This window comes from Mus musculus, chromosome 9 (genome assembly GCF_000001635.26).
Source record: "Mus musculus strain C57BL/6J chromosome 9, GRCm38.p6 C57BL/6J".
Taxonomy (NCBI): Eukaryota; Metazoa; Chordata; class Mammalia; order Rodentia; family Muridae; genus Mus; species Mus musculus.
In genome coordinates, this window is record NC_000075.6 from 82,974,304 (window position 1) to 82,991,948 (window position 17,645).

At 40.6% G+C, this 17,645-nt stretch overlaps 1 protein-coding gene across 7 annotated transcripts in view; it reads right to left on the reverse strand.

Moving 5' to 3' along the window:
* The window catches only part of Phip (pleckstrin homology domain interacting protein), a 115,510-nt gene extending 108,145 nt beyond the window's left edge, over positions 1–7,365 (reverse strand). For 3 of the 7 annotated variants that reach the window (XM_006511564.4, XM_030244740.1, XM_030244738.1), the window contains exons 1-4: positions 949–7,365; positions 785–843; positions 624–653; positions 371–430 (exon numbers count right to left, since the gene is read on the reverse strand). In XM_006511564.4, the coding sequence (XP_006511627.1) occupies positions 371–430; positions 624–653; positions 785–843; positions 949–988 (189 nt within the window). In that variant the 5' untranslated portion in view covers positions 989–7,365. The remainder of the gene's footprint in view (positions 1–370; positions 431–623; positions 654–784; positions 844–948) is intronic. The other 4 variants (XM_030244736.1, XM_006511565.4, NM_001081216.1 and 1 more) reach the window with 4 other exon arrangements.
* Positions 7,366–17,645: the final 10,280 nt, after the last annotated feature.

Sequence of the window (17,645 nt, forward strand, 5' to 3'; positions counted from 1 at the left end):
GCGAGCGCGCTCTCCAGGCTTGCGCCGCTCCCGCTGCCGCCGCCGCCGCGCGCGCGCCCCCGCGCGGATACGCGCGCCGGCCCCTCCTCCTCTGGCCTTGCACTGCACAACACTCATGACGTATCTTTATTTCTAGCACATTAACAAAATATCACAAATAAATTGTCCGCGGACCCCGCGGCCCCGGGGCGCCCGCACCCCCGGCTGCCGCCCCCCGCAGCCCCCGCTCCGGCCTCCCAACCCTCCCCGTGGCCTTTGCAGCTTTTCCCGTTCTGGGGCCAAGTTTTTGTCTCTGTAAAAAATTGCGGGAAATTCAATTTTTATTCGACTCGGGGAAAAGTTTCTTTGCAGTGCGCTAGGAATGTCTCACCAGATTCTGGTAGGTCCTGGGGTGCTCCTTCCCGGTCCAGTCGGTGCGCCGGGGCAGCAGCTGCGGGGACAGGACGCCCGGTGAGCGCGGCCCCCGGCCCGGACCGACGCCGCTCCCCTCCCCAGTCCGCCCCGCGCCCCGCCGGGGACCCCCCGCGCCCCGCGTCCCGCGCCCCGCCGGACGCCCGAGCTTGCGCAGCGGCCCGGGGGAGGCCGTGCGGCGGCGGGACGGCGCCGGGCCGCCGCGCCCTTACCTCCTTCTCGGCCACTTCGCGGATCAGCACCTGCAACAACAAAGCGGGGACGCTGAGCCCCCGCGCCCCGGGCCGCGGCCCCGCCGCCGCCGCCGCCCTCCCCCACGCCCGCGGGCGGCCACCGCGAGCGCCCGCCCGTCCCCGCGCCGCGCGCCGCCTACCTGAGCCGCCTGCTGACAGGGTCCATCTTCCAGGAACCGGGCGATGAGGAAGTAGAGCTCTGCGCGGGAGAGAAGGACGGGGAGACACGGGCTGAGCGGCCGCGGGGGGCGGGGGCCCGCGGGCGAGTCCGCCCGGCGCGGCGGCCCCGCAGCGCCCGACTTACCCGATCGCAGCTCCGAGAGGCCTTTCCTCTCACGAGACATGTTTGCGGGTCACTTCGGGGCCGCCGGCGGGACACCCCGCCGCCGAGGGGACGCGGGGACGGTGCCGCCGCCTGCCCTGTAGCTGTCAGTGTGTGCTCACGAGCCGAGCCTCGGCTCCACCATTCAAGCAACGGCGGCGGAGGCGGAGGAGGAGGAGGAAACAACAACTCTCAGGCAGCGGCCCCGGCTGCGGCCGCCTCCGCCGGGATCCCTCCGCCGCAGAAAGGAGTCCGCGCCTTCGCGGCCCCGCACTCGCCGCCCCCGCCCCCCGCGGGAAAAGGAGTGCCTCGGCCTAGGCCCGCGCCCGCGCGGTCGTCGCTCCGCGCGCCCTGGGCCGCCACTTATTTATTTATTTCCAGCGCGAGGAGATGTCGGAGCCGAAGCGGCGGGCTGCCTGGCGGGCGCTTTCTCTAAAGAGGCCGCGGGCGGGAGGGAGAAAGGGAGGGAGGGGAGGAGGGGGCCGGCACGGCTGCGCGGAGGGATCTGACGCACACGGAGCCGCAGCACAGGCTCTATTCAGCGGCGCTGGCTGGGTTGAGATGGAAGTTAGTTTCTATGTAGCAGAAATAGGAAACAAATGAAGCAAAACTGCTCAAAGAGGGGAAATGCCGGGAGGACTGGGCTCACTCTCACGCACGCACAGAGACTCTCAGCGAGCACTCTCAAGCTGGGCCAAGTCGGGATCGCGCTGCCCTGCCCGACTTGAACGCTAGTGTTTGCTTTCAGTCTTGCCATGTGCATGTGTATAAATGCTGCGGATTGGCATCCGTGTAAGTCTTGTCCTGCGATATTTCTGCAGCCTGGGCAAGTGTTGTGTAATTTATTGGAGTGCCGTGGGTTGCAATAGAGGTTCGGGCTTTTTTTTTTTTTTTTTTTTTTTTGAGCCACTTGCGTTCTGCAAACCCGTTATTCCCCGAAGCCACCTCTGCATATTTCTTTTATTACTACCATCGCCTGAAGCGTTCGTTTAAAAAAAAAAAATGTTTTTGTTTTGATAAACGGGCAAGAGGAACTCCAGATTTGTACTTCAGCTCATCTTTTCCCCCACTTATTACAAAAAGGCTAGTGATGGCTAATTAGGGATTTGGAAGTGAAGAACCTTAAAGCTTTTTAAAGTGTTTACAAGAAGGGCTAATATAAACCTGAAGGAAAGGAAAGGGCGCTAGCTAATACTTATCTCTAACTGATATGGAGGTAAATTACTGACACGGTCGATAACCTACCGAAGGTTATTGAAAGAGTATATTACAGTTTAGCAAAGGTGATTAGTGATTAAATAATTTAAATTATCTGTGTATCTTGCAGTTGACTTCGTCATGCTAATTAATGGCTTCTAATTTACGGTGTAAACCATTCCTGTTTACAGTTAATCACGGGAAGACTTCTTAAAAACTGGCGAAAAGCAGAAACAAAAATCTTTTCGTAAATCCTAATGTAATTACTGGTTTTATATGATACATCGTTCATCTGTGTTTTGCTGATGAGGATAGGGGCCTTGTTATTTTTAAAACGAATATGGGTGAAATTAATGGAAACAATGGAAAAGGCCGTTTGTTAAAAAACAAGGACACCGAGTGATATTTATCTCCAGATGAATTAAGCACTTTCCAAAAAGACTTTGAGAGTTCAATTTTTTTAAAGGTTGGCCTTTTAAAGAGAATTAGGCTAGTCATTCTTTTGTTAATCCTTAACAAAAGATCCTCTTTGAATTTCTTAGATAATAAGCTGCATTTTATGGGTCTGATTTTAAAAGGTAATTTGTGAGGTAAGGACCAAGAAGCTGGATTGTGGTTTTCCGGGATTGTTTCCTCAAGCCCTGCACCCTCCTAGCTCCCTGCCTTCCTAGTGGGAAATGCTGCAGCCGCCTTAGGCTGTACTGCAAGAGCACTAAAACACCAGACATTCTCACACATGTGAGCACGAGGAAACCGTCTCAACCCCCTTTGGAATCATGGATGTAAAATTGCCTTTTGTAACTCAATAAAAATAAGAGGTTACCCCGATTGGTCCTAATGCTACAGTATTATAAGATCTGCCCCTAAACTGGTGTGGCTAGCCTCAGAATCTGGACATGTTTGCATTTTTAAAACGTGTAATCCTAGTCTTACAATGTTAGGTAAAGTAGCCTGCTTCTGAATAATTAGGCATAAAACATATTTTATATGCCTTTGCAATTGTATTTATTTATGTGACTAATGTTGTTTTATCTTAACTTTTTAAAATGCATTATGTCCTTCAAATAATTTAGGTACTTCATTGAGAAGGTCTTTAAATGAACAGATTTTGAGAACTAAAAATTCTACTTGAGGCTTGCTGGTTCTGCACGCAACACTAATCTAATTCTTCCTCTTAGATGTTTTGCCCTTGAGAGGTAAAAATCAAATTTTGGCAAGTAATGTAAACTGTATCTGGATAAAGTTTTGTAGGTGTTAGGAGACATGGGAGGCTAGCATGATACCATGTATGTTTTCCATGCAGAAGCCATGGGAGCTTTTTCTTGAGACTGAAAACAAAAATAAAAAACTGTTTAAGGAAAGCCTGCTTCCTTCTAAACATGTCATTACTAACATTTTGGCTAACTTTGACAATGTTTTTAGTTTCTTTTGAAAACAGTTGTAAGCTTGCCTTTAAATTAATTCCTATGGTTGTTTTTCGTAAAATATAAAGAGTGCTTGACAAAAATTAGGATTTCTCTAATTCTTTCAGTCCAAAAAATGTGTTGTTTTTAGCCCTAGTTGTTAAATTGCATCTTGCTAAGTCCATTCTTTTGACTTTTATCTTTTGAAAAAAACAAAACCAAATCACTTCGCTTTCTTTAACATCAAGCATAGAATATTTCGGTTAACTGAGATTGCTAAGTCGTTTATTGTGCATGTGTATGCAAAATGTCTATGCTTATCAAATACAAGTTCTTGTTTAGAAATCCTGTATTTTGTTCCCAAAGCAGAGGTGTGCATAGTTCTTCCCACAGTTGATTTGTTTCTCTATAAAGACAGTTTAAATTCAATCCATACCCCTTTCTAGTCCTTTATGGTTTTTATGTACTCCAAAAAATACCATTAAAAAGTACTTCTCAGTGCATTTTAATTAAGAAGCTAAAAAAAACAGAAAACAAACAAGTAAACAAACAAACAAAATCAAAGAAGAAAAGAACTCTTGAAAGCAAAAACTAATTTTTATCTGATAGTCTCTTTAGAAGGATTATAAACTTTTTCCAAGTTTCTGTGAAATTCCATACTGGATCAACTCTGCCATTTACGTCTTCTCTAGAATAAGATGGACACTAATTATAAACTTTAAAGTTCTACTACTTTTATAAAATTTGATTTCTCTCCTATAGTATGGTGTCTGACACAAAGCTAAAACTGGATTCCGGGCTGACCTTATCTGTAAGTCATGGTTCTGGACTGGTATTATGTTACCCTTATGAGGTTTAGGTGAGCAATTACATTGTTTTGTTTTGTTTTGTTTTGATACTTTGTAAGGCTGAGCAGTGAACCCAGGTTTTCTTGCTCCTGCTGTGCCAGCCAACTACAATTCAGCTATATATTCTCTGCCCATTTGCTACTTTCAGAGCAAAAAGTTTCACTCAGTGAAATAAAGCAGAAACCTATTTATTTGCCCTGAGGAACAAAATGTAGCATGCTACCATAAGGGCCTTTGGGGGGCATATTCTGCTCATCCACACTGCTGTGGCATGCTCTCCACTTCTGCGTCTTCTGCCATGCCAATCTGTTTCTTCTCACCCCCTATTGTCTCTTCAACCCGTGACTATCAAATCTGAATCTCATGAGCAGCTATAGTGTTTTGATACCTTCAGAAAGAACAGGGTCAATGTACTTTAGTAAACCACTCCATCATTTGATAACATGTTTGTTGTTGGTTTGTTTGGGTTGGGGGGGGTGTTTTGGTTTTGCTATTTAATTTTATTTAATGATTCCCCCTTACGAGATCACTGAAAACTTTTCCCATAAATTGTAGTACATTTTCTTATAATCTGTAACAAATATTAGCTAAATTCCAATAATCGTATGTTCCCTTTCTTATTTTAATGTTAGTAATTTATTCAAGCTTTTTTTTCCTCCTAATTAAGTAACCCCTGTAGTTTACAATTGTTGCATGTTAGTTTGTAAAAGAAATACATACTTTCATGGATAAATCCATATACATTGTTTAAAACCACTTTATGACTTTAACAGTACAGTTAGATATTACAGAAGAAAAACAGTTTTAGAACATATTCCTCCCAGATCCAGAGCAGCACAGTAGATGACTTAGAAAAAGGCTGTTCCAGAGGAGAGAACACATACAGAAGTCTGCAGGCATGTATTATCCTAGCAAGGTGTTTGATGGACAGGGAGGGGGCTGGACTCAGAGAGAACACTGGAAAAGGAAGGTGGATGGAGAGGAGGATGCCCAGGCTCCGGAAAGTTGCTGCTGGTGGTATTTTAAATAAAATATAGTATTATTGGTGTGATTTTTTTTAAAGACAGGATTTCAGGACCAGAGTTAAGAAATCTCTTGTATTTATAAATACTTAATTCCTAAACTTCAAGACCCCCAAGTAATGAAAATCAACTTTGGGGAGAAGGGAGGGAGGCTTATCCAACAAATATTGAGAAATGTCTTCATAAGAAAAATACTAGGAACCAAAGACACCAAAGTTGACCTGTTGGTGAGGAAGGAAAACCGTTCAAAGGAATAAGACCTAAGCTTTCAGATTGCCAGTAGAAGTCAAGTCTAACTCAAAATTGAGAATTAATTTTAGTTTTTAGTGAAGTTTAAAGAGATGACATTAGATTTAACCCATTCGGTTAATCAAAAATATTCTCCCCAATTTCAGAATTAGAAAATAGGAGGCCTATTATAGAGTATTTGCAGGTTGTTTTTGTTTTCATACGTGTGCCTATTTTGCAAGGCCTCCTCCCCTGACCCTTGTTGCTTTCTCCTACTGAAACGTTACTGGCCAGCCAGCACTAGGCTGTCCATCATACACCTACAGAGTAATACCAACATTATCCTATTGAGATATGTGTGCTGAAGTTTATGAAAAGCTTATAATTAGATTCTGGGATTACAAATCCTATTACCTTCATAATTCTCATGCTTACATTCAGGTGTGGAAAACACGTACCGAACAAGAGTGATTTCATAGACAAACAGCCTTTCTGCAGAACGTTGTAGTAAGAACACCCTTGCTCTTTCCTTTCCACAGCGACTGCTGGTCGTATTGCTGGGCATCCTTGAGGGACTATCTTAAGAAATATTAAGAAAGTAGTATCACGTGAGAAGGAAGAACTTCCTTGTCTTTTTCTACTGCCCTCATCCTGACTCAGCACATCTCCTTAACTTTTAAAAATCATAAAAAAAAAAAAAATCAAAGTGAAAATTCCTGGTTCTTGAAAGCTCTCCTCTTTCTTCCCTGGCTGGTGCATGTCCCCACAGTGCGCTTTTTATCTAATCCTTCAGTCTTGGGTTTCTGAGTAAGTTCTTGCCTCCGATTTCCACATCCCCTACACTTTCAGTCATTTTCAAAGTATCTAATTTTTCCTCCTCTTTCATCACTGAGACTTTGGTTTCTAGTGGTAAATCCCATATGAGAAAGAAGATCCGATTTCCATTTGATGTGATCAGTTTAGATCTACCTGAAGAACTCTAAAAATTACCTAACGATGAATCTGGCCCCTGACTTTTAAAATTGAGGCATCACACATTAGTCTTCCATATCTCTAACTTTCAACTGCTCTGGCTGTTAAAGGAAAGGCTGGGAACAATTTTTGCAAAAAAAGAAAAAAAAAATCAGGAAAGCAAGGCCTTTTCCTCTCTCCTTCCATCCCTCCTCTTTTTCCTCTTTTTTTTTTTTCTTTCCTTTCTCTATTTTGTCATAGTCATAAACAAGTGCAATCTAAGCCACAGTGTTTTCTTTTATGCAAGTGTGCATGGATTGTCATTAGAATTTTTTTTTTCCTTTTCCAACATGCTTGGCCAAGTCAAGACAAACCAGGCATCTTCAGATGGTAGATTTCGCTTAGAGGAATTACTGATTATGTTTGCTTCTCTCTCATTCTCAGATTGCGATGCTTCTAGAACTTATGTAGGTTTGAATTTCTTTATGACTAGTGTTGTCTAACTTCACCCCTTTACAAAACTTAAATTAGGAAATGCATTTTTTTATTATTAGGTTCAGATTCTGTACTACCTTAATTTTTTTTTTCTTTGTTCGTAATTTGTGATGCAAACTTGGGAAATCAGCTGTGGCTCAGTCATGAAGATATTTTCCTCCAATAACTATTCCAGGCACTTTTCTGACGATAATCACTACAGTTTGTGTGTTCCTTTGGCATCCAATTCTTTTCCTTTTCTGTTGCTTGTCCCATGTTACTAATAAACTATTTCAATAGGACTTTACTTGTTAAAGGGTTTCTTAAAAACACAGAAAGGAGTATCTATTACAAGTTCTGGTCCTGTGTACTCCTTCTGTGAAGTTCTTTTTCCGGACAAAAGTGAGTTGGCATGGAAACCCCAAGCCCATCTCTAGCATCTGGCCCTTGCTCCTATCTGCCTTGCTTCATATAAGAGTATTCTCATTTCAAATCTTACTGTCTGTGTGTCAGCTGAGGAACCATCATTTAAATGCTAGTTTTCAGTGTGGGCCCTCGTTATGCGTTTCATCCCAACACCCAAGGTGCACAGATCAGCACGGGTGGTCCTGAGACTGAGAGTGAACCTGAGGTGGCAGCATCACCCTCTAAGGGCTATACCTGGAAAGCAAAGGTTTCGTCGATGGTCTGGCCCATCTCCATAAGTGATCAATTATTAAAATTGGACTTTATTTAGCAGCCATAACTCAATTTATTGCATGGCCTGCAAGAGATATGAATCAATGGCTATCTATACATCTCCATTATAGCTTTAGAGAATTCAGAGACCTGAAGTAGAAACAACGGGTATACTTATTACATGCGGACTCTGTTTTTGCGTCTTAACCTAATTTCGTATAGTACAAAAAAATAACTTTTCACAAATCCATGAAAAAGTATTTTAAACAAAATCTGTGAAATAATCACCCTAAGTACAACTCAGACCCCTGGACGGCTTTACAAGACTTTTGGTAGTGAGGGTAAGGTTCCCATATTTGAAAATTAACAACTAATTTCTAGTGAGTTAGCCTTAGTCATGCAAACTGGATGTGGAGAGACTTGAAGCTAAAAGATTCTATAGCCACGATGAAATTGAAGCTTATAAACTGTACTCAACCTCTCTTCTGCACTGACGGGTGGAAGAGACGATTCAGTGAGTAAGGACACACGCCTTCCCAGCCTACAGCTGAGTCTCATCCCCAGGACCTACATGGTGGAGAGAGAGAACTGACACCTGCAAGTTGTTCACTGTTTCCCCTCCCCCAATACACATACACACAAGCACATATTAAATATAAATGTAATAATTTTTAAGTTGCATTGACCACAGAAATGTTTATTATGTGCAGGATTTCCCTTACCTCTAGTTTTCAAATTTGCAAACCTACACTTTCACTTTTTAAAAGATCAAATCTTGGGCTGAGGAATACAGATCAGTAGAAGAACAATTGTCTAGTATGAGTAAGGCCCTGGCTTCAGTGCCTAATCCTGGTGAAAAACAGGTTTAATTCTTTCTTAAACCAGGATATGCATTCTTCTAAAAATTGAGAGGTCTTATAAAATCTCATTTTAAAAATACTTACTTTACTTCATTGTGAAAAACTTTCCAATATTCAAAAATAAACAAAATAATTTTATTTATTTTACTGCCCCCCAAATCTCTATGTTCAACCGTATCCCATGGACTATGATCTCTTTACTACCCTCCAGATAAACATTTAGTTTTACAATGATGACATCCAACGATGACATGTTAACTTTTTATAAATATCATTTGTATCTCTTTTTAGAGTCTTCAGCTCCAAACTAGGCCAGTCCTATGCAGTTTTCAAGATGCATAGCACAAAATTTGCCTGTTTGGGAAACCTTATTTTGCAAAGAAAGAACAAGTAAAGAGCTGCTAGCAAACAAAGGATGAGCTGTCCATACCCTGGGCTTCCAGATAAACTTCCTAAGTCTCTATAGTCACAAAACATTCATATATATATATATATATATATATATTAAAAAAATTTGGGTTTTGTTTTTGTTTTTGTCTTTGTAAAATTTTGTCTACTAACTGTATGTTCATTTTCTTTCTCTCACTGTGACAGGCACCATGGCCAAAATCAGGAGAGGGAAGTATTTATTTGGCTTGCACTTGCAAGTCATGGCGCCTCATTGAGAGAAGTCATAGCAGGAACTCAGGAAGGAACTTGAGGCAGAAACCATAAAGAACACTGCCTGCTGTCTTGCTCACTCGGTCCTCCTTAGCTAGAATCCTTATTCAGTTCAGGACTCCCTGGCTGTGGAATGTTGCTGCCCATAATGGGCTGATTGATCCCTCTTACATCAGCGAGCAATCAAGAAAGTCTCCATGAGCATTCCCTCGTGACAATCTGATCTGAGCAGTTTTCAGTAAAGACTTCCTTCTCAGGTGACTCTGGCTGTTTCAAATTCAACAGTGAAAGCTAACACTATACTAAGAGGGTTTTTTGGGTTTTGGGTTTTGGTTTTTTTTATCTTTCTAAGGACAATCCCTGAAATTTGGGTTTTTGCATCTTCATTGTGTACACAATTCAAAATATATAATAGACAATAATTTTTGGTAATTTTAATTGGGATATCTGTATTAAATAAGTGGCAATAAAAAGTAGAGGAGGGTGGCTAGCAACAATGACCCTAGTTTTCCATAATTTCATAAGACTAACAGCGTTATGGAACCATTGGTAGTTTACTTGTTGAGGGAAGGAAACAGAAGGCTGGTTTCGACTAAATGGAATGGTCGAAAATCATGTGACATTTATGTATCAGCTTTGCCCTTTCCAAGTCTTTTTAACAGTATTAGTTGAATATAAAATGAAGAAGAGACATGACTTATAAAAGGCCACAGAATACAAAACAAGCCTAATTTAAATTAATGAACATAACTTTTTCTCCCCTCAAAGTCTTTTTGCCACTTGACTTTATTATGTCTTTTATAGTGTAATTTTCTTAAATGTCTTTATCCCCATTTTGTATTTGTCTATACACAAAGTGCAAAATAGGGTCTGAGTTGTGTCATCTAACACGTTAGTGGTTCCACATTTAAAATGGAATATAGGGCCTGGAGAGGTGGCTCAGAGGCTAAGAGCACTTGATGCTCCTGCAGAGAACGCTGTAGTGACAATCGGGGGAAATTTTATAAGAATATGCTTTCGTTTTAATGCCAGGTGTTGCTGCTTCAAAGCAGCTGACTGATTTGCCTCGTGCTCTAACAGAGGCATGGTTTTGCCAGCTGCAGATAGTTCCTGCAATCGTGTGATGCTTGGACTTCTGGGGACATTTAGAGGGCCCCAAGAAGGGTGTTAGTTGTTTGGTTGTTGTTGGTCTTGGTTTATTAAGTAGTCATGTACAAAGACAAAACAATCAGAAACTAGATATCTTGACATCAAAGATATCTTGCCCCAAGGAACTCGATGCCCCTAATCAGCAGCAAGTAGTCTAGCAATAACATTGTCCCCTTGCCAGCCCCTGACTTTATTTAGGGATCTAGTTCCTTTCCTCTCTGTTCTTTTTTCTCTCTTATCTAGTATTAGGGAGTTGAAAGGGTGGAAGAAAGAACCCACAACATAGCCAAAAGCAAGCTAAAGAACCCAGGTCTGTTTCCTTGTTCCCAAAAAAGTTGGCTCATAACCATCTGTAAGTCCAGTTCCAGGAGTTCTGATGTCCCTTCTCACCTACATGTATTCTATTTTCCCTCCCTTGAAAGGCTCTTCCCACTGGCCCTTAGTAATTTCCTGACCTCTCTGGGTATTCCAAAAGAAACATAGATACCTAAAGATTCAAAGCTAATCTCCACAAATGAGGGAAAATGTGACATTTGTCTTCCCGAGTCTGGATCATCACACTCACAGTGATTGTTTTCAGCTCCATTTATTTCATAGTTTCATTTTTTTCTTAATCACTGAGTAATATTCCAACGTGTAAATATACCACACTTTTCATGGCCCATTCATCAGTTGACAGTCAGCTAAACTATCCCCATTTCCTGGACATTGTGAGTAGAACTCCAATAGAATAAGAATAAATAGGTACCTCTACATTAGCACATAGCGTCTTTAGAGCACATGCCCAGGAGTGAAATCATTGGATCATATGGCAGATCTAGTTTTAGATTTTGGATGCTCCTCCACACTAATTTCCATAGTGGCTGAACCAGTTTGTACTCCCACCAACAGTGAATAAGTGCTCCCCTTTCCCTCCATCAATGCTAGTATTTGTAGTTGTTGGGTTTCTATGTTTTTATGGGGTTTTGTATTTATTTTATTTTAATTAATTAATTAATTTTTTTTACCGTAGCCATTCTGACTGCTGTAAGATGAAATCTAAAAGTAAATTTAATTTGTACTTTCCTGATGGCTAAAGGTGTTGGACAATTTTTTTAAAGGTTTTTCAGGCATTTCTATTTCATTTTTGAGAACTCCTTATTTAGTTCCATGTCCCACTTTTTAGGTGGAGAGTTTGCTATCTTGATATCTATTTTTTTCTTCTTTATATACTCCAAATACAAGCAAATGTGTAACTAGTGAATGTTTCCTCCTCACTCTAGTGAGAGTGTCCTTTGTTGTCCAAGAACCATTTGGCTTCATGAGCTTCCATTTATTAATTGTTGAGTTTAATGCCTGTGTTAACAGGGTCTGTGGGAAACGTCCTTTCCTGTGTCAGTGAGTTCGAGTGTATTTTCTACTTTCTCCTTTGCCAAATTCAGGATATCTGGACTTATGTTAAAGTCCTTGATCCATTCAGACTTGAGTTTTTTGTTCAGGGTCAGAGATAAGTACTAAATTTCATTCTTCTACAAATAGCTATACAGGCTGACCAGCACCATTTGTTGAAGATGCTGTCTTTGATTGAAATGGAGGTTTACAAAGGTCTTGAGTTTGTTTTTTGCCAGTACCATGCTGTTTTCATTACTATCATTCTATAGTATATCTTGAAATCTGCAATGGCGAGAACTCCAGCAATTTCTTTTTGTTGTCAGGGTTGTTTTGGCTATCTTGAATGTTAATATGCATAAAATAAAAATATATAAATCTTTTTAAAATATTGCAGTATAGAGGAGGAAAAGATCTTTGAGGATTGTCTGGTTCAAATCCCCCTTCAAAGATGTCAAATAATTTGAAATCACTTATCCTAACCCATATTCTCTTTTTCAAATTTTAATCAACACTGAAATCCTTCTGCTATGCTTGGTTAAAGGGGAGGTGAGCAGAATCATCAAACAAGAATAGTTTATCACAAAGCAATCAACACGATGTCTGCAAGAGACATGACATTTGTTGATTTCACTGGAGTTGTGTCAGGGGATAACCAAACAGGATTAAGAAGTCTGGAGAGAAAGCTGATATTCCAGCTTTCAAAATGGTTTCAACAAGACTATCAGAGACTTATAATGGATTTAAACAATCCATTATAATTTAGCCTCGAGATTTCATTGTCTGCTTGATACAAGGAGTATTAGCTTGTATTCTGCCAGGCTTTCCATACATTACGGACTGACTGTATGCTCTGAAATCATGAGGCAAAATAAACCAGGGTTGGGTATAGAAGGAAGATGAAGAAGAAGAAGGGGAGGAAGAACGAGAAGGAGAAAGAGTGAGCTTAGAGAGAAACTAGGAAAGATCTGAAGAAATAAAATAACATAGACAGGAGTCGTATCAGTGGACTTAGGGGATTTAACCACTCTTAGCATTACTTTCTTCCAAGGAATATAAGAATAGAGATATTTACCTAACGCATAAGGCCATCATGAGGACTGAATTAGATAATACTATTCATACTAAAAAGCTAACACTTTGTATGTTTAGTAAATGCCATCTTCATCTTCACAAGACCCCATGATGGAGGTACTACTATCATGTCCTTGCCTTAAAAAATAGTGAAGTGAGGTATAGAATGGTAAAGTAGTGTGTCCTGCGTCAAGTTAGTAACTTGAAAATCAGAGAAATCTTGCAAGGAGAGCCAGCCCCAGAGTCCCTACTTAGCCAATAAATTGATTGACTCCAGTGTTATTAGTATGCCCAAATCTTTTTCAATATTCAGAACTAGGTACATAATAAGAGCTTAATAAATGCTAGTTCTTACTGTTTCATACTTTCTTATCTGAAGAAGGAAGAGTCACCCATTGAGTGAAGGCCCATATCATAGTGCATTGACCTGATACAGTGTTTTATTTTACCTTAGCCTAGAAGAGGAGGTCTATTCTTTCACATCTTTCATGACATGACAGATTGAGGGGTTAGTATTTTGTGGGGGTTTTGGTGTTTGCATATTGTTTGTTAATTTGTATTCAAATGGGTGCACACATATGTGCAGGTGTGCAATCATTTGTGTATACATGCTTATGGGCCAGAAGTCAATCTTAATGCCATCCATCAGGAAGTAGCCATCTTGGGTTTTGTTTTTTTTTTTTCGAAAACAATTTTTTAATTAGGTATTTTCTTCATTTACATTTCAAATGCTATCCTGAAAGTCCCCTATACCCTCCCCCACCCTGCTCCCCAACCCATCCACTCCCTGGTCCTGGCATTCTGCTGTACTGGGGCATATAATCTTCACAAGGCCAAGGGCCTCTCTTCCCATTGATGGCCTACTATGCCATTCTCTGCTACATATGCAACTAGAGACACAATCTCTGGAGGGTACTAGTTAGTTCATATTATTGTTCCTCCTGTAGGGTTGCAGACCACGTTAGCTCCTTGGGTACTTTCTCTAGCTCCTTTATTGGGGACCCTGTGTTCCATCCAATAAATGACTGTGAGCATCCACTTCTGTATTTGCCAGGCACTGGCATAGCTTCACAAGAGACAGCTATATCAGGATCCTGTCAGCAAAATCTTGCTGCCATATGGAATATTGTCTGGGTTTGGTGGTTGTTTATGGGATGGATCCCCGGGTGGGGTAGTCTCTGGATGGTCCTTCCTTCCGTCTCAGCTCCAAACTTTGTTTCTGTAACTCCTTCCATGGGTATTTTGTTCCCCATTCTAAGGAGGAATGAAGTATCCACCCATTGGTCTCCCATCTTCTTGAGTTTCATGTGTTTTGCAACTTGTAACTTGGGTATTCTAAGTTTCTGGGCTAATATTCACTTATCAGTGAGTACATATCATGTGAGTTCTTTTGTGATTGGGTTACCTCACTCAGGATGATATCCTCCAGATCCATCCATTTGCCTAAGAATTTCATAAATTCATTGTTTTTAATAGCTGAGTAGTACTCCATTCTGTAAATGTACCACATTTTCTGTATCCATTCCTCTGTTGAGGTACATCTGGGTTCTTTCCAGCTTCTGGCTATTATAAATAAGGCTGCTATGAACATAGTGGAGCATGTGTCCTTATTACCAGTTGGAACATCTTCTGGGTGTATGCCCAGGAGAGGTATTGCTGGATCTTCCAGTAGTACTATGTCCAATTTTCTGAGGAACCGCCAGACTGATTTCCAGAGTGGTTGTACGAGCTTGCAATCCCACCAGTAATCGAAGAGTGTTCCTCTTTCATCACATCCTCGCTAGCATCTGCTGTCACCTGAATTTTTGATCTTAGCCATTCTGACTGATGTGAGGTGCAATCTCAGGGTTGTTTTGATTTGCATTTCCCTGATGATTAAGGATGTTGAATATTTTTTCAGGTGTTTCTCAGCCATTTGGTATTCCTCAGTTGAGAATTCTTTGTTTAGCTCTGTACCCCATTTTTTAATGGGATTATTTGATTTTCTGGAGTCCAGTTTCTTGAGTTCTTCGTATATATTGGATATTAGTCCCCTATCTGATTTAGGATAGGTAAAAATCCTTTCCCAATCTGTTGGTGGCCTTTTTGTCTTATTGACAGTGTCTATTGCCTTACAGAAGCTTTGCAATTTTATGCGGTCTCATTTGTTGATTCTCGATCTTACAGCACAAGCCATTGCTGTTCTGTACAGGAATTTTTCCCCTGTGCCCATATCTTCAAGGCTTTTCTCCACTTTCTCCTCTATAAGTTTCACTGTCTCTGGTTTTATGTGGAGTTCCTTGATCCACTTAGACTTGAGCTTTGTACAAGGAGATAACAATGGATCAATTTGCATTCTTCTACATAATAACCGCCAGTTGAGCCTGCACCATTTGTTGAAAATGCTGTCTTTTTTCCAGTGGATGCTTTTAGCTCCTTTGTCAAAGATCAAGTGACCATAGGTGTGTGGGTTCATTTCTGGGTCTTCAATTCTATTCCATTGACCTACCTGTTTGTCACTGTACCAGTACCATGCAGTTTTTATCATAATTGCTCTGTAGTACAGCAATGAGAAATTCTATTTCAAAAAACAAGATGGCCTGACCTCAAGCCATCTTATTTTTTTGAAATAGAGTCTCTCCTTGGCCCATAATTTGCCAAGTAGGCTGGGGTAGCTGGCCCGAGAGCCCCAGGGATTGACCTGACTCCGCCTCCCCAGTGCTGGGATTATAAACACACCACCATATGTGGCTTCTGGATTTTGGGGATTACACTCAGTTTCCAGAGCTTACATGGCAAGCACCTTACCAACAGAGCTATCTCCCCATCCAGTTTTGTTGGACTTTTGATACAGGGTCTCACCGTTGATAATTTTCTAGAACCCCAAAACATTATTTTCAAAAGAAAAATATTTCTCAACTTGAATTTCACTAATTGCTTCTCTGTTATTAAAGTTAAATTTTTTGGAAAGACTACTACTTATGTATTGTACCCACTAAGCATTTCTTAAAGCTGGAACTAAGAAGGATTCCTAACTGTTGGCATCCTGTTATATTTTAAATGGTATTTATTATTTCTAGAAGAAGACTAAGAAAGAATATCATTTTTGCTTAGAATACTTAAGTAGAATTGATGAGCTTACTCAGAGGGTAAAAGTGCTAACCATACATACCTAACAGCTTGAGTTTGATCTCCTGAACCTATAATGTAAAGAGAGAATCAACTCCTGAAAATACACAGACACAAACACACACACACACACACACACACACACACACACACACACACACACAGAGAGAGAGAGAGAGAGAGAGAGAGAGAGATCATACTACACATACAGGTACAAAATAATAATACATTGTCATTTTAAATGATTTAAAAATATGTCAAATAAGCTAACACAATCCATAAGAGTAAGCTCTGTTGGAATGAGGGAATGATTACAAACACCTCTTTTGCAGACAGTGTTATAGGGGAAAGTAGAGTTTTCTACAACTATCTTTTCACGTTATTGTTCTCATAAACAGATTGCTGACTTTGCTATACAAACTTGATTGTTTTTTTAAAAAAAAATGGTGTTTTCTAATATCCTTCTCATCACAAAATCAAATCCTAGACTGGTAGATGTTTCAACATTGGTTCTAAGTGTACTTTTAGAATGCAGTTGAAGATACATGTTTGAGAGAGAGGAGGAATTATTATCAACAATATTCAGTCCCAAATAACCTATATTCCTAGTGACCTTGTGTACATAGTCCTGGAGTATAAAAGCCCCAGTCTCAGGTACATTTGAAGCACACAAACTATACAGAGCATCATTAACTTTCAGAATTTCTAAATGCATTTATTTACACTGATGTATATGGACAACATGGTAAACAATAAAAAAATAGTGGACTTTTGGATACAGAAATAGTGTAGCCCTCAACATTTCAAGCCATAGATACAAAATCAAACTGTAATCTGTTAGGTGTTGTGACCCAGGTTCTGACTGCGCTTTTAGAATCCAGGGGAAGACACGATCTTCTAGAGAAGAGGGCTCATAATCAACAGCACGACCACGCGCTAGATTTCCATCCAGCCACTTCTCTGTATTTTTAGTCCTTCGGGTTATTGCTTTTCTACATCTCTAAAGTGGAAAAGATAACACCTATCTTCCATGTCATGAATATTTGTAGAGTCTTATAAAGTTTCAGCTTATGGACTGGAGAGATAACTCAGGGGTTTAGAGGGCATACTACTTCTGGAGAGGACTGGAGTTCAGGTTTCATCACCCATGTTTATCAGCTTACTACCTGTCACAGCTGCCTGTAACTCCAGCTTCAGGGTGTGAATGCCTTCTTCTGGTCTCTGTGGGCACCTACACTTAGGGGAATGCACACACACACACACACACACACACACACACACACAAAAATAAAAATACGTTCTTAAGAAGTTTCAGTTTGAAGTATTTATTGTTGTAATCACTAACAAGACATAAGTCTTATTTGATTCAAGAAGAGAATGGTACATTTGCTTGATCATATTTACTCTTTACTAAATTTTCTTTCAGGTAAAAAATTTGAAGTCAAACATTCCTCCAGGTTGTTTTTCTTTTTTGAAAATGAGTTCCTAACCATGAATTGAGTAAGACAATAAATCCTTCTTTGTTTAAACTAAACTGTGTTTGGTTCTGCAACCTATAAGCAAAAAGTCTAAACTAATGACATCATTTAAGAGAAGATTAGATATGCCAATATATAGCTTATGGCTATATATTGTTGTGTACTATTTCATTGTATGGCT